This window comes from Grus americana, chromosome 12 (assembly GCF_028858705.1).
Source record: "Grus americana isolate bGruAme1 chromosome 12, bGruAme1.mat, whole genome shotgun sequence".
NCBI classification, from domain to species: domain Eukaryota; kingdom Metazoa; phylum Chordata; class Aves; order Gruiformes; family Gruidae; genus Grus; species Grus americana.
The window spans coordinates 20,342,324-20,367,359 of NC_072863.1; the positions used below are offsets into that span (position 1 = coordinate 20,342,324).

Here is a 25,036-nt window from a genome sequence, read left to right on the forward strand (position 1 = left end):
AGAAAAAAACAGAGAGCAGCATGTGTCAGCTGCCAAAACTTATGGATAAGATTAGCATTTGCTGACCACTGGGGTCCAAAGCAAACATGGAACAGCAGAACTTAGAAAAAGCACCTCCCTGTTTCCACCATAGTCAATAAATTTTTCAGGATCCTGCTTGATAAACCCTTTCTTGTTAAACTGCCTAGGAGCTCCAGACTTCTGAGACTAAAGAACAGTGTAAAAAAAAAAAAAATTATGTTAGCTCTGTTTTTCTTGTCATTAATTACAGCCGTTAAAACAGCTTCTATGATGACTGTCACTGTGTAGCTCAGATGAGATGCACAATAATACTAAGGTGCAAGCTACAGCTAACTCGAGCTGTTTGCTCTCTTCTGGGCTTTTCTCTTTTCACCATTTCCACAGTATAGCAAATTCTAAGCAATACTTTTGAGATTGAATTAGCTATCTAAGCCACAATTCCCCCAACACTGTTAGAAATGTGCTATTTAAATATATTATCCTTGTGAGGATCTTTAAGCATTTTTGGTTGCCCCAAGCATGTGAAAAAATTATTTAAAAAACCCCACCACTTTTCCAATAATGATCCCAGCAGTGATACTTTAGGATAGCTGAGAACCAAGCCAACTACTATCAGAGAAATTACGAGAGACTGACGTGAGATGTGGCCCAGGCATTTCAGGAGATCTGATGCCTTCTCTCCCTTGCAACCTAAACACTTGGGTTCTGAGTCCCACTAGAAGTACCTCCTTTGCAAACATAGTAGTTTAACCCTAATCCCTTTTCTCAGGATCAGCATGCATCATCTGTGTTGTAAAAAAAGAGAAATATCTTCACATTTCCAAGAAAAAGTTTAAAGGAGGTTACTGGGTCTTATTATACATCATTAACATATAATAGCCACACTGTTTCTGATACAACACCCCTAATAAAAGCAGTTGTTGTATTATTTATGCCCACAGGGAGCATTCCACCATCCAAGACACAGAGCTCTCCCCAGTTCTCCCCTTACGCATGTGCATAATAAAATAAACACCATCTGCAGAACTATAATTAGGCTCTACAGAGTCTGAAAGTGAGATATGAGGTTGCAGGGGCTCATGGTTCTGCTGAAAACCCTGATGCTCATATTTTCATACCAGACTTCCATTTGCATGACAGAAGTCTATTTGTGCCACCTCCTATCCTTGCTGCACGGCGTAGGCTCGAAATATCTGACATTTAGTGTTACTCAGCCGCCAATGCTGTGAGAAATAAAGTGGCTCACAAACTCCTTGTTCTGATTTTAATTGGTTCATCTCTTTGTAACAAAGCAAGTAAATGAACTGGTTAATGAGCAGACTGGGAGAACACTGAACAGTCTGGAGATGAGAAACTCAGTTATCGTGGGATCACAGGAAATAACAGTGGGAGAGACCTTGACAGGTTAGTCAGTCCCAACACTTGCCTTGGCTCCAAATTGGCTATCCCTAACCTGCTTGTGACTGAAGCTTCTCTAACCTGCATTTAACACAGCCCACAAGGGAAAGTTCACGTGCTTCTTCCACTGGTCAGCTCTTGCTTACTGAAGCTGGCGTGCAATTTTTCTATCTTTTTCACTTGAACTTCACATATTTAACTTGTGTTCAGACTGTGATCCACCCTCTGATCCTATTCTATGGCCTTGCTGCCTAGTTATTCCTTCTCCCTGAGCCATGAAGTCACATAATACCAAAGCACTGCACTTGGTTGCATTGATGAAGTGATGTTGCATTCCATCCTATTTATTCCACACTATTTTTCCAAGACATCAAGATAAGTTTGAATTCTCAACCCTGTCAACTGGCTTGCAATCCTATCCCAGTCTCTGTCCTACAGCATTCCCGTACATGCCTTTCTAGCCCCTCATCCAAGTAGTAATGAAAATACTTAAGAGTACCAGACTAAGGGAGATTTTTGTAGGGTTTCATCAATTCAACGCCAGCTTGAGAGTGCTCCAAGCCATTTATTTCATCAGTTATGCATCCCCATTACAAAAGTTGGAATTAATACAAATTTTCAAACTTTGGAGAGACATATCAGATATTGCCAAAGTCTTACAAAAGTCAAACTATATCAGATCTCCTGCTCATCTCTTAGTCACAAGATCTGTCCCACTGTAAGCTGGAAGGAAATCAAGCTGGTACATATTAGTGTATCTGACACAATACATTTTCATAATGCAATCTGTACCATCAGACTAACAGTCATCTGCTTAGGTCTGACAAATTGCAGTTAGGAATTTCACTGAGATACAAATATGTTCAGACTGTAGTACCAATATGAAAGATGGCAACTTGATTTTCTTTGCTACAACATATCTTCCTTAAGAAATTTCAAACCAATGTGAATCACGGGAGACAACAGAGACCTATTTCACTGGAGCTATGAAATGGTTTGTATGTTGCTCTGTCATGATTCCCTAAAAAAATAAAAAATAAAAGAAAGGATGGGTTTTATTTGAGACCAGAAGCACCACAGAAAAGTACAGGAGATAACTGATTAACTATATGCATTAACTTCAGGTTGCTGTGGCTACTTTGAATCTTAGAGTAATTTAGCTAAAGGAAAAGGTTCCCCTAGCTCTGAAGATGCATCTCTTGCCATAAGTATTACCAATATCCATTAACTAAAAAATATGCAATATTGGTTATAAGTAGGGAGAAAGACATTCAAAGCGTTAATTAATCAGCTATATGTCTTCACAGACATTAACTGAAGCTGCACTGTAAAACATTGGAGATCTCTGATGTCTGAGAAAAGTGAAAGATTATTTTTTAATGGATTAGGGTCTGTCAGCTGGCTCAGATAGAAAAACAGATTCAGGGAAAGGGAAGAAGAAAAAAAAGCAACAATGATGTTTGCAACTAAGATTTTTCAAATGATTCAGTAGCACTTAGAGCTTACTTTCTTCAGCATCCTTAAAAGAACCCAGCTCTAACATAAAAAATAATCTACCTTTGCTTGCACACAAGACCTACAGAGACAGGCACTTTCCTTGATTCCATCAGACTGATCTACTTAAGCCCAGCACACCATTCAGCTGAGAATTATTTCCATTTTCTTTTCTTCTTCTGTCCTCATATACTGAGTCAACTCCTGTAGACAGTGAGGTCAGTGTAGGGAAGCAAGAGGAAAGGCAATTCTTTCTGAACATGGATGCAAAAATTGAGCTTTGGCTACAGCTAACTATGAACCAACCTCATCTAAAGGAAGGTAGGAAAGACAACCCTTATTTTGAGGTTGTGTAGCTGAAGAGGTAGAAGAGATCGCCTATCTGATAATAAATCCCAGCTGGGCTGGCATGTTTACAGAAAACCTCTCCAGATCAGGCTGTTTGCCAAGGCAATTGCAGTTAGCCCTTAAGAGAAAAATAACTGAGTCCAACTGAGCTAGATACTTCAATGCATGCAAAAAGCCTTTTGCAGCCTTGTTACGCCTGAAAAAATTCTGCCTAAGGAGTGAAAAGAAAGAGAAGTCTTAAGTTACAGTCACACCCTGTGGTATAACTCTAACCCCTCAGAGGACAGTTCTCAGAGAAACTGCCATCAAAAGAAAACCTGGGTCAGATATGACCCTGACTGAAACAGCCCTTGCTGAGATCAGGAAGTGACTTTATCATCAGTGCTGTTATGCCGTGTAAATCAACAAAAGGAATATTTAGCCCTCAGGTTTCTGTCTGAGCTCAAGATATGCAATTCCTCTGTAAACTTCATGCCCGTTGTCCAGCAACACCAGTTCTTAAGAGCAAGATAATGCCCAATATTGCTTAAAAAAGAAACCCAACTGTACATACGCAAGGGGAAGAGTACGCCAGTTTGCTCCAGCCTTGTGTAAAAGAAAACGCAGTTATCTGGGGATTGAGAAATGCTTCTCCCCCCTCCTCCTCCCTCTCCAATAAATCCGGTTACAAAATCAAATGCATCACAGACATTTTTGTAGTATTCTTTTTTTTTCCATTTTCAGTTTGGGGCTAGTGGTGACTAATAGTCAGTAAAGGCAATGGGTTTACAGCCTTGCCCTGCCTATGGGACAACAAGTGTGTTCGGGGAGGATCTGAATCAATGTTTTGGAAGGAAAAAACCCCAAACACTGGGCAACATGGTGTGTATCTTGGCTGCCTCTAGATTTCACCTGACCCTTGGAGCACTAGAGCTGCTCTCATCCAGAATGCTGACAGTTGCTGGAAGGGTACAAATGATGTGCCGTAGCGCTGACCTTTTCCTGAACCTCAATAACAAAGCATTTACTGAACCTCTTCGAGTCCTCTGCCGCTTCATCCCAGAAATCACTCAAGACTACTACGAAAGACTTTCTGTTCTCCCAGGACCCTCTTAGAAGTATATCATACCATCTCTTGCTGCATTATCTTAGTTTGTGATGCTTTAGATCAACATTCTACAGAACTGCAGCACATTCATAATACTTTGTTTTTAGAGAAAAGCTGCCTTGTTTGAGGATAACATTTTTTTATCACTGAATTCACCGGACAACAGGCTTTGTCTCTTGCCTTCTTCCCCTAGTACCAATTCCCTTCTCTAAATTCAGTACTACAATTTGTGTTGCTTTTCCTCATGAGCAGCAATCAGAGATGCCATTCTTAGGATCGGATTCACCTCAGGACACAGTCATGTTCTCTGAGGTGTCTAAACTCCCCTGTAACGACAACACAAGTTCTTTCAAAGGGCAATTTACAGTCATTACCTTGCCACCTCTCTTATAGCATGATTACATTGGAGAGGGACCTATCTCTCTATTGATCATATAAATCAAGGTAATAGCTCAGAATGGGCCCACACCTTTTTAAATAGTTGCCACACAAAATGTTATCGTTTGTGTCTTTGATGAGGATCTCATCAAATAAACCCAGTAATACACATCACGAAAGCAGGCCCAGCCAGGTATAGGAAATGCATCCAAAGTAGCACAGCTTAAAACCTAGAATATAACTATTTTAGAGGTTATTTTATCTGAAATTTTGAAAAAGCATTAACTGGTGATCTGAAGTTAAAGTATCCCAAAGATTATAGTTGGTTTAGTGAACACAGAGCAGCCTGAGACCACTTTTGGTTGGTTAATGCTACCACCTTTTCCGGAATATCTTGTTTCTCCCATGTCTCTCTCATTAGCGATTCCAACCTCTGTGAAACTTCATTCTCTACTATTCCAAAGCTGCTACAAGTTTGACATAATTTGGAGACAGTAATTTAATCAAAGCATCATTTTAAGTGGCTAAAAATTTATATATTTCAATTTCCTGACAAAGGTTTGTTTTCCATCAGAAAAGACACCATGTTTGGGCCACTAACCCAAAGTTTTGTTGTAAAATGCTTTTACAGTAATTTACTGTGATTTTGAGATGCTGCTGCTCCATGAAAAACAGGTAGATATAGCAGATATATTACGTGAGACTGGACATTATTCAACACTTACTATGGTGAGCGTAGACATCAAAAGAGCTTTTGTTGGATGAGCTGCGCAACAGCAGGAATATGGACATTACAAATCCATTCCTTAGCATTTAATAAAACCAATCATAAATTAGTTCAAAATCATTATTAGAGATTAGAATGTGTATGACAGCAAGAGGATACACAGCGTATGGGGAAGGGTCCCAGACAAGTCGGAGTCGTCGCACATGAGCTATGCAGTTAGCCTGCATGTGTCGTGTAATGGTTTGTTTGGGAGCTCTACTTAGCAAGTTGTAACTGCTCCAAACAGCTGCCAGCAGTCCAGGGATCTCAGACCAAGTGGCCTTTTTTCTCCAGTGGAAAGGAAAGAAATTGAGAGCATTTTGAAGAAAAACTGAACATACACTACTTTTGAGAAACAGGTGGTATAAGTCAGCCTAACTCTGTTTCTGCAAAGGGCAACCTAGCAAAGGAGTGGATATGGCTCTGCATTAAATGCAAGTAACAGAGGGATGGCCAAGTTCAAAGCCAGTCAGTTTAGAGCAACTCCCCGACATCGCTTCCAGGCACACGCTGATGTGGCTGAGGTCAGACATGGGCTGTAAGTCCAGTCACAGTTCATCAGACTAAAAGGCCACCCACCATCCAGCTACGTTTTTTTACTGCTTCCTCAAAACATGTTTTTCAATCAAGTTCTTGCTCTAATTTCCTAAGATGGCAAATAAAAACAATAAAAAAAGAGGTTGGAAAACTTCACGCACAATTTTTCACACCATTGAACTATTCAGCACTGGACCAGTGCGGAATAAATAATTCCCAGGTCTGTACGCCTGACTGTTCATCTCTGGCTGGGGAGGCAGCTATTTTCTTTGCCCGATAATAAGCACCATCTTAGCTCAGCGGCCACGACCTTTCTAGGCTTGTCCAGTCTGACCTTATGCTGCATCTCAAGGGGCTGATAACTCATGCAGACTGAATTCTTCATCACTGCCATTTATAAGTGAGGGAATATGCTGTTTACAAAAGGGAATTAGGTAGATTTCAACAAAGTCGCCCTTTTGTTGTTGTTATATTGTCACTGGTTTTTGTTCTTACATTGGGCATTGTGTGGCAAAAACAAAGTCAGGGCATCTAAGAAACAGTGTCTGGAGTGAAAATTCAGATTAAGCTGGAGGTGATTTGTTTTGCTTGAAAGGAGCTATTCCTTCCTTGTCCAATGGCAATACAGAGACTTTAAAGGTTAAAAAGCATAAGTCTAAACCACAACCTTAAAGAGTATAAACTGCTTTAGCAAACAATTCCTCCTTTCCTCATTCCTTTCCCAGCAGGGTTTGGTTTCAGCCTACATTCCAGCATCTACTAATTGTGGTATTTATCTCAGACACTTTCTTGAAGATAAAAATCCTTTACCCTCTTCTCCCAGTCTCCTCATCTTTTTCAGACAGTACCTTGAGATGTTCTCCCCCACTTATTTGCTTAAAGCAAAAAACTTTTAATGCCTGGGATAACAGTGCGTGGAGTAGCCACTGTAACCTCCCAGATACACTTTTGGATAGTGATATGTGCCACACCATTCTGGACCAGATGTTTGCTTCATAACACAAAAACCAGAACTGTAAACTTGTATATAAAAGCCTTATCATAAGACACAAGTTCTTAAACTATTAGATGACTTGAAAGATATCAAATTTTGGATTTTGAATTATTTTTTAATAGAAGTTTTATACTAGCCAGCACAACCCAACTTTTCTGAGCCTACGTAAGTCAGAGTCAATGGAGTCTCTCAGTTCCAACAGGACATGGATCAGACTCTTAAATCTAGTCTGGACATCCTTTCTGGCAAAGATCAGCCTAAGGTCATGTAAAACAGAGAGTATTTGTCTTTTACTAACACAGAGATACGCCCAATACCTTGCAGAGAACGATAGTGCTTTCGTGCCATCAGAACTTTATCAGATTGCTCATCTACAAGCTCTAGAAGAAAGCCTTCCCATCAGGTTATTCCTTCAGCCTTCTGGTATAGCTCACTCCTTCCATTCACCACCCAGACCGGGTGTGAGCTGCAACTAGGAGAGGGACATCAGCGTCTAGTGCTGTCCAGGTGGTAGCAAACGTCAGGGTAGCGACGTGGCGTGAAGTGAGGATAAACCCCAGCACACATCTGGTCACCAATGTTGCCAGTTGCAGCCAAAGGGAGTAAATACAGAAAAAGTTGCTAAGGAAAAAAACAAATAGACCAGCAGAGGGAGAACTCAAAATACGTGATGCCTGTTTGACAGTCTGAACAACAAACCACATTCTCAACTGCCTATTTTCATGTCACATGTAGTTTCACCAAGACATCTACCCATTTACCGAGTGGGTTGAAACTGGTCGATAGTAAAGCATTGTTGAGGGAAGAGGGGAACAGAAAGACGCAGACTTACAGACAATGTAATTGTAATGTGCTTCCTCCAGGGGTGAAAGGCCAAAAGGAACAAAGAGCCTGATGGCAAGTTGCTAACTGCTCAATGTTCTCCATCGATACTAGTCAGTCCTGCAGATCACAGAGCATCCCCTAAATATGACCAAGATGACTTGGCTACTTAACATCAAGGCTGGAGATACCCTTTCCTCCTGCCTCATTCAGTCTGGGAGGTACCTCTACTTACTTCGCCACCAAATGCAAGTGACTCCAACCTCGTGATCACTGTCAAGCTTCTTCCTATCGTGATCCAGGATTTTCTTCTGTTTTAACCCAAAACAAAGATTAGAGCAGATTCAGACAGACAGATACATTGACAAAAGCTTTTGGTTCCTTGGGGGGAGTCAGCCTGCCAGGGCTTAGAATGTTTACTTGGTCATGATTTTATCGCAGTTGAAGCACAGTCATTTTCATTTCTGTGTTTAAATTGTTTAGATGCTTAAGAGATCTCTTGCTTGGAAAGGCATAATGAGAAACTTTTTTTCTTATTTATATCATGCTGTTTCTTTACCTGGCACTTTCACTGCATTTATCAAGCTTAGTTTTGTTTTTCCCAATGTGATATAGATATACTGATTTGAATTCACTACTTCATTTCAGACCAATTCCTTTTTAAACACTAACATTACATCTGCCTGATACCAGCCTAAGACAAAGATGTTATTCAACTGTCATAAAACAGAGAAAGCCAATACGGCAAGCAAAAGACCCAGAATCATTCTATCACAAAATTCACTGCTAACAGACCTGCATCTTCATCAGTTCCAATAAAGTTAATACAAAGATCAGGGCGTGTATCATAATGGATGGTAGTTCATTAAAGATCACATGGGGTTCCTTATCTTCAAGACGACGATCATATACATATATAAGAAAAAACAGGCTCTGTAGAACTGTCTATTTAGAAAATCACCACATTAGCAGGAATTGAACAAAGGTCAGTGATGGCCAATAGATGAGTCAGTGCCATCACTCAGAAATTACCCTTCTGATTTACCAGTTTATAAATCCTGGTAATCCAAGTAAGTTCCCACTCATCTTTTGCAATAACTACTATCAGCCATAGGAATATTCACAGTGGTCAGCCCCACAACACTATTCCAGAGAGCACAAGCTGTTTGATTTGCAGTTATGGATTTGAAGTTACCTTCTGGGTAAAACAGAAGGGATCCAGACCTCCTGTTCCTGTTATATTGTGTTCAAAGCACCATAAAATTTCCTTTAAAGATGGAGATTCTGTATGAACGTTTAGGAATTGCTGTGAGAACTTCAAGCCTCCCATTATCTGAGAAGACAGAAACCTCCCAAGGTCTTCTATTGTGAGAAACAGTCTGCTTGTCTCCCAGGAAGAGAAGTTTGAGAAGTGTTGGTAACTCAAACATGAACTTGACTAGACATCTAATTCCAGCTAGTTTTAAGAGCACAATGTTCCACCTCTAAGGGCTGGAGAACCGCTCCAGTTCCAGCACTGCTCCTTTCCTGCCAGGTTTAATTTCTTCATGACGTACCAAGAAAACCATCTCAGCCCGCTGGAACTCTAAACCCCATCAGGGACACTGAAATCATTCTGGCTCATCTGTGTCTCCAGTAACCTCTCTGCTAGTGCTCAACACACAGATCACTTCCAAGAGAAAATCATGAGTCACCTTTTAACCCCACCCTCACACTATCAATCACATGAATTATTTTATTCAATGAGGGTTGAGGGGCCTTGCAAATGGATCCAGTTACCTATTGAGTTATCCTAGTGACCAAGGGAGAGCAAAGCCCTGCACATTTGCGTTGTTCATCAGTCCCACAAGTACTTGTACCTGTGGTACAGCTGCAGCAGCAACAAAAACTCTAAACTTGCAGACCAAAGCTCAGCCCACAACGGGATCATTGCTAAATGAGATTTAATTTTTTGCTCACCATCACAGGACTGAAGGTTTGGTACCGTCTTAGGAAAAAAAACCCCAACACTATTTTAATTATTTATTCACTGTATCAGACCAGAAAATGCTGTCTCCAGGCAAAAATCAAACCCCAATGTGCTTTATAGAACACAGACACTCTTTATCAGACAGGCGCAGTCCTTAAGGCCTTTTTAGTTAATGAGGCCAGTTCTGCTCTTTGAGGTCCAGTTTTCCACCCAAAATATTGCAGCCAATTAAATAAGCATCTGCATAAAGCTGTATGTTTCATTCTTTCTGGTGAAACATATGGATATGGGAGTTAGGGAATGAATTTTTTGAGGATTTCGTGAGCTTCTAAAGAGGCTAAAGGCATTCTGTATATCTCACACACATGAGATCAATTGACCTCAACATGAGAAAACTGAGATGAAAGCAAGAGGACCATATGGAGACTCATTATCCAACCCAACAAGGGAGCCCCAGACCCCAAACTAACTGCATGCTCATAAGACCCTGCACTGAAGTCCTCCATGTCCCAACTCACCTGTCCCTGATCACAGAATGGTTGAGGTTGGAAGGGACCTCTGGAAATCACCTTGTCCAGCCCCGTTCTCAGGCAGGGTCACCTAGAGCAGGCAATGCCCAGATGGCTTTTGAATATCTCCAAGGACAGAGATTCCATTTCCTGATGCACATGAGTAGGTCACGATGGCTTCCGACACCTGCAACGCTAGCCAAAGTTCAGATCCTGACTCCTACACTACAACACGTTTCAGTTAATTGAGCTTGAAACTCAAATATGCAAAGACAAAATTCTACTTCATGCATAAAAACTGGAAGATAACATTTGCTCTTAACAAAGACAGTGTATTTTCCTGAGAAAGAACATTTCATTTCCTGCAAACTTGAAAAAGATGCAAATTCAAAATGTTTTAGCCTTTATGATTAAGTTACAACCAATGCCACATACAGGCAAGACAGCAGTTCTAAAAGGTTCTTTCAGCTGTGAAGGATTTTTAAAAGCTTCTTTTTAGCCAGGAAAACATACAGCTTTATTTAATTTTTAAATAGAATTAGTCTTGAAGGAAACATACATTTATGTCACAGGGAAACAGCATGAAATTCAAACAAATTATTTTGCAAATCTAAGATAGAATGGCTTACAAAACCCCAAATTCTAGGACTTTACTCTTCCCAAATACCCTTTTAAATATGGAAATAAAATGAGAAAAAGCATAAAGCTCTTAACATACAAAGCATTTTTTTGGATGTGGATGCTTTCCACTCCTGGGGAAGAGTGTTGACAGAATGTACCTTAATTTCCTTTGCAACTGGCATGTTTGGGCTATAATTTTTCCTTTCAGAGAAGCCAGACATTTAATTATTTAGGAAGACTAAATCAATGAACTAACAATTACTGTAAGAAGACTTATGCTAGCTGAGGATGTGATCCTCGGGCTTTTTGTTTTACAGGCTCAAAATAAATTTTAACATGTCATTCTTACCATCATCACATTGCCTCAGGACAAATAGAAGCTGACTCTCTGAGAAACCAATTTTCATCTAATGACGATTGAGCCAACTAAATAAAACCTGACATTTTAAACTCTAAAGAAACATTCAGAACCTTGGAATTGTACTGTTTATGTTCTAGAAGTGACACTGAGGTCATTTAGTGTTTTTTCTGTAGAGGAAACAACTGCAACAACACAAGAAAACCTCCATCCAATCTGAAGGAGGGAAATAAAAACTGGAAAAACTGCCAAGAGAGAAGATAACAAAATACTGGCATCTGGAGAGCTGTCTGCTTGGCAAGCATGCATGTCATTTACAAATGTTTGCTCATAATTATATCCCTGGAAGACTTGGGTGAATAATACTGTTGAGAAAGATGCCACTTTCATCGTATTTAAATAAATGCAACACTCATTGAAGGGTGAGCGTATTTAAGGATATTGCCACAAAAAAAGGGGAACCTATGCCTCACACTGCCCTGGTACCTGCGAGACAAAGGGGGAGAAGGATGCAGCTGCGTATTAGGACTTCCGCTGAACTCCCAGCTCTTCGGCAAGCTTTCTGGAGGAGGGAAGGCACGGATGCTGGCAATGTGCCACCGTGGGTTTTTTGCTTCCTGTCATGACACGGCCAACGTAGAAGGGCAGAACTAAAAGCAAAGAATTTTCTGAAGTGACACCAGAAACAGGATTGAGCTGTCAAGTTCACGTCATACAGGGTCCACACAGTCACCAGACTGTAATGGAGAGGTTAGACATGGGGTATTTGCTGACGGCTGAAGGCATTATAGTTCCTTGCTCATCTCTTTTTCTGGGTAAGCTCCATCTTAACAAGATTTTCCAGGCAAAATAAAAATAAAATTATGGAATTAATAAAATAAGGGTGAGCGACAGCTCTATTCTGGGAACATTTTGGTAATTCCAGAAGAAACATGTCACAACTTCCCCAGATGAAAACATTAAGGACAAAATATTCTGGGAGGAATGGCTTATCCAGTCAGAAACCAAGATGGAAACATGCCAATCTATGTTTTTACGATGCCTCCCATACTCAGCCCATTGCGGGACAGGCAAGGTGATAACCCAGACCACAGCAAAAATCCCAAGGCTTTGAAAAAGGCCAGGGTTTCACCCCAAAAACCATGTTATTCATATTGAGTTGCACCACCTTATATCACTGATGGGAATGAGAGTGAATTAAACTGAGTTCATAAACCCCTATTGTTTAGAAAAGGATGCTTTTTAAAACAACATCCTCAGGAGAATTAAACAGTATCTGTTTCAGTCCCAGTACCGCTTCATAAATTAAACACCCATCTCAAAAAGCGAGGACCTCCCCTCCCAAGTTCTGGAGCACTAAGTTCTCCCACGTTTTCATTTTTCAAATTTCTTAACAGCCAGAAGCACAACCATGGTCTCTTCAGGGCTAAGCATGCTGCCAGAGCCGGATGTCACCAGTCTTCTGCAGAAAGGTGAGGAGAAACAAAAGGCTAGAACAAAGCAGAGTTCCTGTTCCTATTTCTGATGAACCTTCTCAAACACAGAAATGTAGCCCATCTGAATGAAATATCGTAAAGTTTTCGGGGCTTCTTATCTAGAGCATGACTGAGCCGCAGCACATTGAACTCTGCCGTACACCTCAGCCTTGATTTGAACTGCAGATTCTGGTCTAGGAAAGTGGGACATGGACAAGGGTCACACAGCTGTATGTACCCCTCCGAGACTCAAATCCCGGCCACTGCCAGCAATAACTCCTGGAATGGATTAAGGGAGTTAAGAGATCCCTACTTGTTTGTTTGGCTATGTGAGAGGAGTCCTCAGGGCACCGCACACAGCTCTGCTCACTTCCTCACTACAGGAACAAAACAATCGGGAAAGAAGGCGCTTAACAACACATCTGCGACAGCCCTTTGCATTTGATGACTGCTCTGTCCAATAACTTCTCTGTGCTTCTTGGATCCATCTTCTAGAAATGCAGATGGCTGCACTGTCCATCTGGAAGATTACTATTTTCCCATCACTACTCTTAGCACATACAAATACTGGCTCACTTTGATGCGGAAAAAAAAAAATTAAGCCCCCTTATAAAGCTAATACCACTCAAATTTTATAGCACAGATTCTGGGTCTCTGTCTGCCTTCAAAATGCCACAGATTTGCTCTGGTGTGACAATGCTGGTCCTAAGCGCTGCTTCATCCTTCTTCCCACTGCACTATTCTGCTTCCCAAGTCCCTGTCAGATGTCCACGTATGTACATCCATGCCTGCCTGCTCTGGGTGGGGACCTGTGAGTGTGAAGCACTTGCACTTATTAACAGTCATTGGGACCAGCATAGTGACTCTGGCATTCACAGCCCGTCACATAGGCTTCATATTTATAGTAGAAGTTGGGTTGGTGTTGTCACATGTGGAAATGCTATCGCAAGTAATCAAGATTTCAGGTTGCTGGGGATTTATATTGCTGAAATATATAGTTGTATGTGAAGTTTATATTGCTTCACCTTTAAAATTCTCTCTCTAGCAAAATGCAATCAAATACAAAATATTTGCTGTTAGCAGGATTCTTGCAGGGTCCAATGCTCAGGAAACTTCCATATACATGCCTGTTAATTATTACTTTGATGTTTCGGTGACAGAGGTTACTTTTGAATAACAACAGACCAAACCTGCAGACAAAGTCAACACATATTTTCCAACCCAAACCTCTGAAATAAACTTCAGTTAGAACTGCTGGAAGACAAGGCAGGACTTGCAGCAGAGCATGTCACAGCCACTGTGAGGATCAATGTCACGTTGAACATGAACTAGAACTGTGGCCACAGCCTGGGCGCTTCGCCCCAGATGGTCTCCCATCCAGGATACTCCTGTTCTACTCTGATCAACATAATGTGCCCTCAAGTGCTTGAGGAGGAATATCCTGTGGCAGCTGTCTCTTCTACTTGGGCAATAAAGGCCCTTCCCTTCGCTCTACAGGAGTTGACTCTGTAAGAGATTAGCTAACGTGAACAGATGAATAATAATGTTAATCTTAAACACAGGAGACTCCATCATATGCTCTTCAGTATTGCCTCCTTTGGAGTCTCCCTGTTTCCCCAGGCAGCTTTCAGATGTTGTGAGCTGTCAACCATGTTTTACATGGCTAATGTAACAAAAATGTTCCTGTTTGTTTCTTCCTTTTCTAGCCAGCTGAGAAAAAAACCCTCATTCCAGTTGTGAAACACACAAGCATACTGCCCAAAAAACACCCACCTTTGCCATTTCTCGGCCAAGTAAGGGCAATGGACTATATGAAACAGCTGCATGTAGCTCTTCATCTGCCAGGGTGCTGCTAACGGGTATCACGCTGGTTCTGGTCTTTCCTTCTGCTCTTAACTCACATTGGCTATGAGCCCCATCTGCCCGATTTCTGAGGCAGCAGGACACAGCACATCCCAGATACAGAAGCAACAGCATTTTAATGCACGTCATGAACACACAGTCTGGTGTTCTGCCTGAAAGGATGACACTCAATTGGTTTTACCTCCTTCCTCCTCAGGGAAGCACCCCTTCTCCTCAAACTCAAAGCAAATCACCATAAGAAGAGCTAGAAACACACACATACACTCTGGTACCCTCACCACATCAGACCTATTTATTGTGCCAGACAATTGCACTGATCGAGTCCTAAAAATAGGTCCTGAAGCACAAAGACTAGAAAAAAAGGGCTGGAGAAGCCCAGCACAACTCTCCTCAGAATGTCTAGATCATCAGCTATGCCACCACAAAAAACAGCAGTTTGGATGATTTGCCTGGACAGTTTGCTTCCTTTATTTCTGCAAATAACATGAGCAAAAAAATGCTGTATGAGGAGGACGACAGAAGAGCAGCGATAGAGAGCAGACAGGGAGGGGAGGAACATGCTAAGGTGTGTTCCCTTGCAAAGAGAGAAGTAATTTTCTTTTCAGAACATGTTCAGTAAAAAAACCAACAAAACAAAACAACAACAAAATCCAAAACACCACCAAAAAAACCCCCACAAAACCTTAGGAGAAAATACTAATGGGAGAAAGAAAGAAATAAAACAAAGCCCACGATGTTTTCAGGGAATTGCTTGGCTGGACACCATCAGAACATGCCGTTCCAAGTACCTTAGAAGATCAGCAAGGAAAGTCCCTTTATAGCTGGAAAATGTTTCCTTGCTTCTGAAAAAAATTTCAAGAAACATTTCATTTTTATTAGTGTATTTGGGGGAAAGTTTTGCTGGTGAAAAACATAAGAAATGAGGAAGATCTGGTCTATAAGATCCCATGCAACATTTTAAAGCACTGGGCTATGGTAGGATGGAGAGAGTTGCTTGGCTGCTTGTGCTCACATTTTTTCTTCCTTGAAAAATTTCAACAAGTCTCTTTTCATTCCATATCAGAACAAAAACCACCATTACAACTCCATGTATTCAGTCTCCAAGCCAACCAACCTAAATGTGATGTGCTCACATAAAGAAGAGAGCATACACAGAAGAATGTCAACAGCATTCCACTGAGTCTGTCTTGTGTGCACAAAGTACCTCTACTTTAGAATACAAACATTTTCCTCATAGCCATAAACTGAAATTCTTTTCAGGTACAAATCAATAGATGAAGTGATTAATATCTAAACCAAATGCTAAAAGCTTGATTCACCCCCATCCTTAATATTTCTATAACATTTAGATTTCAATATCCCCTTCAAAATACAGGCAGATGGCTTTTAATATTTATGCTTTTTCCAGGAGCAGAAAAAACATCCAAGACAGTACATCCTGATGCTATTTCTCTTACATTTTAGCACCCCATATTTACCTGGTCATTCACATCACTTAAGCCTATGAATTTAGGCTTTACTGCCTAAACTTGTCACGAACATTCAGTTGGCTTGAAAACCATTACTGAAGTGCAACTAGAGACAAGATCAGGACCGTGTAATTCATAGCGAATAGAACCAATTGCATGAAACATTTTAAGCAATGATTGGTTAAGTGTGCTTGCCTTTGATTGAGTATTGCTGGGCTTTAAAAGCATGGGAAACATTAGTCTTGATATACTGAAGGGTGCTGCTAAGTGCTTTATAATGTTTGGAATTTCAGTGGATTCACACGTACCTCTCATGCGCTAAATCGTAGCTGACCACCTCTGTCTCGGTACTCCAGGGTAAAACCATGTGGCAACTACCCCACTTGAACATTACAACATTACATTTCCTACTGCTGGTGACAATGATCCAAATCAACTGATTTCACCAAATAACAAGAAAGCAGATTCTGGATGCAGCTGATCCAGAATTACAGCCATACAGTAAGGATAAGACTTATTTTGACCTGGATTTCAAAGACCTTGCTTTCCATTTTTGGACATCTTCTAGTAGCCCATTTCCATGCAGCCTTTGTAAACCTTACTGTTGCAGTCTGTGTATCACCAGTACGCAAGAACAGCGATAGCTGAGATGTACAGAAGATTGCTAGCGCCACTAGATCTACCTTCGCTAAACAAATAAAGCTCTTGAGGCAGATTTTTCAGTCTCTCCAACAAAAAAAAAACCCACCAAGGTTCAGAAGCCAAGTGTCAGCACTAATTTTACTCTTAAAGAAACACACAGCATGACAGAGTCCTGCCTACACCAGCATCTCAAGTAGGTGGCAGTTCATTGTTAATATCACTAATGTTCACCCATCACCCCACCCCTTCCCCCCAGCTCAAAATTAAATCTAACAACCTGAAGACAATTCAACTTAATTGCAACCGCATCATCTTCTGTGGGATCTGGCTGCCAATCCCTGCCATTTGAATATGCAGTTGCTAGGGCAACGGGTGTGAAGAGCATGCTTTTGTGTTGCCACTTGCATCTTTGGGAGCTGTGCCAACATCTGAGCTCCCACAGCTGGGATAGATTTAACGCCTTCCTCCCCAAGAGCAGCCTGTCCTTATTTCCAGTGCGGTGCCTACAGCAGCCAGCCCTTGGCAAGCAGCTACTTCTCCTCTGCAGATCGACACCTGCAGGAGAAGGACAGATGGCTGCAGCCAAGCTCAGTATAACCAAGCACTGAGGATGCTGTAACACTTTATCAAATAAAGCTTTCAGCAGTGCTAGACTTCATTTGCAGGAGGTTACAGGGTACGCAGTTCATCGTGTACCTCGCTAATGAGGAAAGAAAAGATCATTCACCATCATTTAAAAATAATTTTCCTCTGGTGGTTTCCCATCTACCTGTTGTTGTCCCCTCACCCACCTCCTTCATACTAACAGAAGGTTGCATCATATCTAGAGGACTGCATGGTTTTCTCTCCGCCTCCACAATTTTAGCCTGGAAAACATGATTAATGTGTACAGAAACCTTCCCATCAACCTCTCCCAGGGCACACTGCTTCCCAGAGTTTAGCTCTTAATTTCTTTCCTAGTTCTTTAAGATGAAGAGGTTAAATTTAGGTCAGAGCCTACTTGCCTATGACCTTTTATATCTCTTTTGAATCTGCAAGGCTTATGCTTTTCTAGAAAAATCAAAGTGCACTCCAACCCTTCCTTATATATATGCACACATGTATATTCAGCAAAGAAACATCTGACTTGTTCTCAGCTATGGAAAAGATGAAGCTGGAGCTCAAGATCACAAGCTAAATCTGCTTTTAATGGCAAGCAAAACTATTCCTAAAAAAGGCAAATAGCCTCCCCAGTACTGCACTCATGTGTAATCACAGCTAATTACTGCATACAAAAATGCCTGTTAAAATGACAAATAGTGTAATCCAGGAAATCCTAACATCCTCTAGCAGCTCCATACAGCACCAGTAATGGAGTACAATGTCTGAAGGTCACCCATGGAAGGTTAGAGGTGGTACCTCAGACTCACTTGGTCTCTCTGTGGAGTAAAACATCCATGATGTTATGATCAGATGCAAAAGGAAAAAGAAGCCAGTTAAGATTTATTTCACGTTAGTGCAAGGCTGTTTTTCATAGTCCTTTTCTCCCACAAACACATTCCAGAGAAACACAACAAATAAGCAAGCTGCAAGACGCTGGTGCGTGGCTCACACAACCTACAACCTGAAACCACCTTTGGATTCCCATCAATGCCTCCATATGTTCGAGGCACATAAAAGAGTTCATAAGCTCCCTCAAAGCACAGCAGAGGCTCACCACCACACTTCGAAACACATTTCCTCACCTCTTAGATTCAGGCACATTCCACTTGTGCCAGTATTTCAAAGTATAAATACAAATGTCACAGCTCACAGGGCTTTGCAACTTGTGTTCATCTGCACTTCAACAAGAGTCAATAACCACTAACAATAGAGAAATGTGGAGAATTCCGGGCATAGACAGGGAAACAAACCCCAAAACTTTGGCTGTTTTAGGAAGCATCAGCAGCCTTTGCAGAATAAGTCATATTTTCACAGAAGAACAATAATCAGGTCCTGCAAAGCTTGAGGGGTGAGGAGGAGGGATGGGGAGGGACCTCTATTCTGATTAAGCAAGAGCACTGGCCTTGCCCCATATTTTTAACTGGAAAGAGGAGGCTGGAGGGAGAAAGAAAAAAAAAAGTCATTCAGTTCTGAAAAAGTGATCATTAAATCAAGTGTTATGCTCCAGAAGGAAGCTGGGGGCGTGGGGAGGGAATCTGGCAAACCAGAGAAGTGTCACTATTCACAGGGGCTGTTACAACCAAATCAGTTTGTCACACAGAAGGCAGCAATGTAACTACGCTGTACTGCTAAGAGTTCCCATCACTTTGTGATGGCAGTTTATGGTATTCCCCTTTAATCTCTACTCTCCTCCAGCTCTGGACTATCTCCAGGCCCCATCCTGGCAGATATCCCAGGGTGCAATGAGCTGTCACTTCGCTCCATGCCCTGAAACTGTTCTTGCAGTGCACTGTTGGGCAACTGCTCAAATCCAGACGCGGTGCCAGGATGCCTCCCTCTCCAGTGCCTCTCCTGCATGTGTTACAGGACTTTGACACCTAGTCCCAAACATAAGCAGATGTCTCTGGTCTTGTTCACAGTCAAACTGGAAAATGGGGTTAGACTGCAGCAATGCATGTAAAGGAAAGACAGTGGAATCAAATGATGACGCCATGCGTTATCTCTGAGGGGCATTTAACCCAGGCGTGCCAAGTCTTTACTGACACTCATTCCACAAAATTTATGAGGACTGGGATACTGTTAAACATTCCGGAGGACTGCTTACTGTGGCCACAAATCCTGTCACTGAAAACATATGTGGAATAAAGAACATTAATGCAAAATATGTAAAGCTAACCCAGACTAAGTGCCCAGGCAGGTCTGCCCCAAGCCTCCTCTGCCTTCCAAAGGAGGGCAAAATCTTCTAAGAGAGGTAGAGGTGAGGGAGGTTTCCAAGGTTCAAACCAGCAGTTGCAAATACAAAGATGTTTTAGCTCTTGAGACTGATCATTTTCTACCAGCAAAGAAAAGCTGGTGCCACCTTCAAGAAACATGTGCAGGTGCAGAAGTTGGAGCTCCTGAGTTCTCTGGCACCTCAGTCCCTCACACTGCCCTGAATAAGTCACCAACCTGCTCATCCCACACCCCCCAGTTCGGGAACTGAGGAGACACTGGTTCTGTTTATTCCTATCGCTGCATCATTCCAGAACAGAGTCCCTTATTTCCTGATCCTTTTCACTTGCATGGTGATAACCACCCCTGAAAGCATTGGAAAATTGGTGAGAAGAGCAGAGAATTGGGCCCATGGCACACAGTGTTTTTAGGAACATGAGGCAAGCAGTGGGCCATGAGTATGCAATTCTCCACTTTCAGTTGGATATCTGACCCTTGGCACCAGTGAGTTACTGGGATTTAATCAAACACAGCAGCAGTCCCTCCTGTGGTGTGGGATGTAAGAGGGGTTTCTTGGAAGCAGTTCAGCAGTACTGTCACACAGTGTCTTTCTATGCTGTCTTACTGAAAAAGAACCAGCTCTGTCTTTCCAAAACATAAGGGTACAATCATAGGCCTTTCATAAAGAGAAGATGCAGACGAAAGCAAAAACAGGGCTTATAAAACAGAGGGTCAAGCAAGGAAACCAGGAAAGCACATGATAAGAGTCTCATTCTGGAGGATCAGACTGTTATTTTCCTTTATGAATAACGAAAGAACGTTGCTGAAGCAAACTTATCCTCTCTTTCCCCACATGGATGCCTGCCCTGGTTGAGGGATCACTCCTATTTGTTTAACACTGACTTCCCAAAGATGTCCTTGGGATTTAATACTTTTTGCAAGGTCAGTGCTCAGTGAAAAAATTGAGACAAACATGAGGTTTAGTTAAACATAAGACAGACAAAATATCCTTTCAGCAGAGCAACTGTCGTTCCCAGGGTATTTTCACTGAAGCTGCTGGCTACTACAAGCCGATGCTGACCAGGACCACCACACAAGGGCAGTGTTTGCCCTCAGTAAGCGGTTAGCCAGGCCAGGTGGCCGAGGACATCCGAGGGCCAAGAGAGATCACAGGGAGGCGAGAGGCTTCTCCTGCCTCTTGGCAGGGCACAGTTGCCTCCAGCCCCGTTCAGCCTGGCAGAGGGGATGGCAACTCCAGGGACATCACAGGAAAAGAGCAGGATGGGCTTTGACGCTAATATCAATGGGCAGAAAAAAATGTCCACCAATGGGGGAGGACTGTTTCTTCCTCTTTTTCTAACAAACTAGCAGGTTTTCCCCACGGAGAATTTCAGGTGTTTTGTGGCTTACATTAGTGCTTTTGATATAAATGGTGGGGGGCTAGTTCTAGAAAGGAGAGTCCCTCAGCTCTGCGTTAGGTTCTAAAAGTGCTTCTTGAAAACGGCTGTGCAAAATCAGGTGTTTATAAATCCCTGCTCACAGACTGAGCCCTTCTGTCAGGACAGTTCTGATCAGTCCCCGCATGATTTTCCCCACAACAGGCAGAGATTGTCCCTTTGCAATGATGTGGAGCAAACCTCAATTCTCATGTGATGTAAGGGGGGGTCAAGTGCAGGTGCTGCAATAGGAAGGTGGGGATATGCTGACCCCACTCTCCCACAGCGGCAGCCTGGAACAGCACAGAGGCGGTGGGAACACCTCCCCATGTGGTGTCGGGGGCAAAGGAGGGACTAAACTGTACCTCATGAAGCCACGTTACAGCAAGGAGGCTTCCTGCACACTGAAGGGCTCTGGAAGATGCTGCACCTTTGAAATGGTCATGCTCAGCACAGTTATTATTTTACAGGTGGACAGAGGAACTGAAATATTAGCAGAGCCCAATGTCCTGGAACACCAGCAAAGGATCAGACATCCATTACGAGCATCTAACCTTTGGGCAAGGCGAGTCCTGCCCGAAGTGCCCATAAACCGCCTTGGGCTGAGCAACCAAAGGGTTGGCGGGACAGGCTGTTCCCTCCCCTGGGGCTACGGTAGGCCAGAAAGGCAGGGGGAGAGACACCGACACCAGGGAAACCACAGCCACAGTCTGACACCGGTGACATCTGTCAACAATTCTGTCAGAAAAATGTCACTCTGACAAAGATGATTTTTTTCTATGAAATCAAGTCCAACATTTCCAGATTGTTTTTCCCAGAAGTGAAAAACAATTTGGCATTTTTATATTATTTTTACTTTTCATAACCCATCACTAGCGTGGAGAGTGTCACAAAGGAAGGTGATACAGAAACGAAGCAAAATAGTGTCCAAGCTCATTTTTAGGCAAATCTTCTGGCACGTTCAGACTTTTATTTTTCATACTTAGAATAAAATATGGAATTTCAGAGTGCTACAACTTGCCAATTCCATGTTTCAGCCAGCTCTATCAGATATCCCAGGTGGGGTCAGACCTTTTGAGTTGATTTACTACCCAGCACTGAAATACAGCATAATCTGCACACACCTAAGCTCCTGTGTACAATCAGAACCTGCTCGCCTGGCCTGCCAACGGCATACCATTCCACACTGCACCCAAAGAAACCAAGACCCAGTACTGCACATAAGCATCCATCATTATGGATGATCTTTCCATAACAACATTTCCCCTTGGAAAGTCACGCCATCCTAGGGAGACTGCATAGTAATTATACAGTGCCTTTTGTGTTCACCAGTTTCTTAATACTGGGGTGCCACAGAAGTAACACTACCCTGTCTTTCTTCTCTTTCCCAAAGAGACTTTACAAGTACAAAACAAGTAATTAATGTCAGATTGTTAATGACCTATCGCTGTGAGTCTGACTGGAATGAGCAAACAGAACATATTTAACATTGCAGGTGCAGATCCAAGGACAAAAAACAAAGTGGAAGAAACCCTTTACCCCTCCTCCTCTTCTCTCTCTCTCACTTATACTCCTTTTTCCATTAGAGCAGAATAAACCCCTTTTGACTATACAGATATTCTTCCTAAGCATTTGCTCTGTCTGGCCACCACCGGGTATTTAGGGTAACTGAAGAAAGCATGAGTATTTTTGTGAGCTGAAACTAAAATACTGGCTTTCACCTCTCCTCAGAAAACCTTTAGATTCACAGATCCCAAATGTACTTTTTTGGACAGCATCAGCAACTGCAGTGGCATCCCCCAGCTCTGTGTGCGCTGGAGCAGAACAACACAAACAGCACATCCTCACAAGGAGAGCATCAATTACCTTTGGGCGCTTCCATTCAACTTTCCTTGGTGGTGCTGACTGGTAGAAAAGGGACTCGTCTGAGGCTGGAAACTCAGGATCTTCGAAGAGCCGTCTCTGCTGGATACACTGCTCTTTCAGCTCGTGGTACTTCTGATCTCTGAAGAGTTGCACTGGTGAAGACATATCTTTCTGTCTAGATAAGACAAATACCGGTTTGTGCAAATTCTGAAGGCTCTTAAAAGTCCATAGATGATACCACTCATTGGTCTTTAACAACAGAGCATATAACTTGTTCTAAACAAGATTAATTACTGATTTCTGTTAAAAAAAAATCCAGATTATAAATTGGATTAAGTAGTAGACTAGAAAACCATAAAACCCAAGATGATCTTATATATTAGGACAGTATTTTTGGCTGAACAGAACTCTTATCAGGAAAGACATTAGAGTCCAGACCAGGCACAAAACCAGCATTTTGCATTGTCTAATTGCTTGGAAAGGTAACAGAGTGGGGCTTGGCTCTCAGTCTGTACCATGTGTGAAGGGCTGGACCATCTTTCTGTCCCCCATTCTTCTTCTGGCCACTAAAGCTCTAATTATCTACTCCAACTCTTATGCCTAAAGAAAACCAAAACCAGATTTCCACAGTTCTCCATCTTAATTGAATTGACAATACTTTGGCTGGTATTATTGTCTTTGAACTTTATGTTATATTTCAGGGAACTGAATTCCCAGAAGCAGCAAATATTTGCACATAATTGATGAGAATTAAAAAGCAAACAAACAAACAAAAAACCCGAACAACTGGCTATCAGGCCTTAGTTCCTGGAATCATGACTATGTAACCTGGCAAGTTTTCGGTCACAGCCACAAAGCTCAAATAAATTGCTTAAAAACATTCTACAAATCAGAAATCAACTACAGAAATAATTCAGGATAGTTTGAAGTCTGGGGGATGTGAGGGATGCTACCTTTATTTCAAGAGGAGTGGAGAGACTATCTGAACTTACTCTGGAACACTCCTGTGTGTCAGTTCCTCTCCTCTTCCTTCCCGTCACAGGTTAGAGATGTATCTCCCCTTCCTTGAGTTATCTACAGCAATAAAGACAAATGCAGGTTGCCCTGATGTCAGATGATAAGAATTAAACAACATGCATGCAGTGGAGCATGGCATCACATTGTCCTGTTGCAGTGATCTCAGCTCGTGCTCCTCGAGCCACTTGCAGCATGAATTGGATGAGATTCCACAAATCTGCAGAAAACTAAACCAAGCTAGGCACAAGCCTTTTCAGGCGTGCAAGTGAGCAGAACAGGAGAAATACAGAAGAGCAATGACAAACACTTGGAAACGTCAAATTTATCGTGGTCTTTGTTCTTGTGAGTGAAAGCTACTGTGGCCAAAATAGTCTAGGGATGGTTTTAACACCCTCCCTCCCTCTTTCCCTCCCCTCACTCCTCTCTCCCCGCCCCAAAATAAATTAGATGGTCCTTCAAGGATGAGAAATGCTGCTCTACTGCTTACACTCACGGGAACAAGGAGAGTATTCAGCAGTGCTCTTCTACCTTGCTGCCATTCTTGCACCCATTCCAAAGCCTCCTAACCACACTCAGAGTAATCTACCCATAAGTGATTTCTACCAGCAGAATCTTACACGGCAAAGTGATAGGACGAAGAACCAGTTTCTTCTTGATATTTTGACCAGACAAATCTTCAAAGGCCACCTCATTCTCCCTCCTTTCTCAGGGCAAAAATCCAGCAATAAATTTTGCATACATCAGGACTGTAACAACTTTGAGTCAAACCCCAATGCTGCTGGAATCGATGGAGAAACTCCTATGCCTTCAGCCAGAACTGGGCCATGGAATCCCTTAGTGACTGTGTTAGCCAGCTTCAATAAAACAAAACCACACTTAAATGAACTGTTCAAAACCAAAATGGCTCACTGATACTATGCCATTTTCAGCAATTTCCTTTTTCTTAAGGGCTACTTTCTTGTTAATTATCTCCCTCAAAAAAAAAAATTACAAAGCATCTCATTTGGCAGATGGCTTCCCAAGACAAGGCAAGGAGACTTGCTTCCCCTTCAAACAAGTTCTTCAAATTCAAATGCAAAACAACTTGTCAACTATACAAAGATAGCTCAGGGA

General features: G+C 42.1%; 1 protein-coding gene across 4 annotated transcripts in view; it reads right to left on the minus strand.

Annotated features, from left to right (window-relative positions):
* Positions 1-25,036, minus strand: part of CAPN6 (calpain 6) — a 57,111-nt gene that overhangs the window by 25,712 nt on the left and 6,363 nt on the right. For 3 of the 4 annotated variants that reach the window (XM_054839716.1, XM_054839717.1, XM_054839718.1), the window contains exons 2-3: positions 23,899-23,980; positions 22,907-23,081 (exon numbers count right to left, since the gene is read on the minus strand). In XM_054839716.1, the coding sequence (XP_054695691.1) occupies positions 22,907-23,071 (165 nt within the window). In that variant the 5' untranslated portion in view covers positions 23,072-23,081; positions 23,899-23,980. Of the gene's footprint in view, positions 1-22,906; positions 23,082-23,898; positions 23,981-24,540; positions 24,645-25,036 lie in introns of those variants that run through there. The other variant, XM_054839719.1, reaches the window with a different exon arrangement.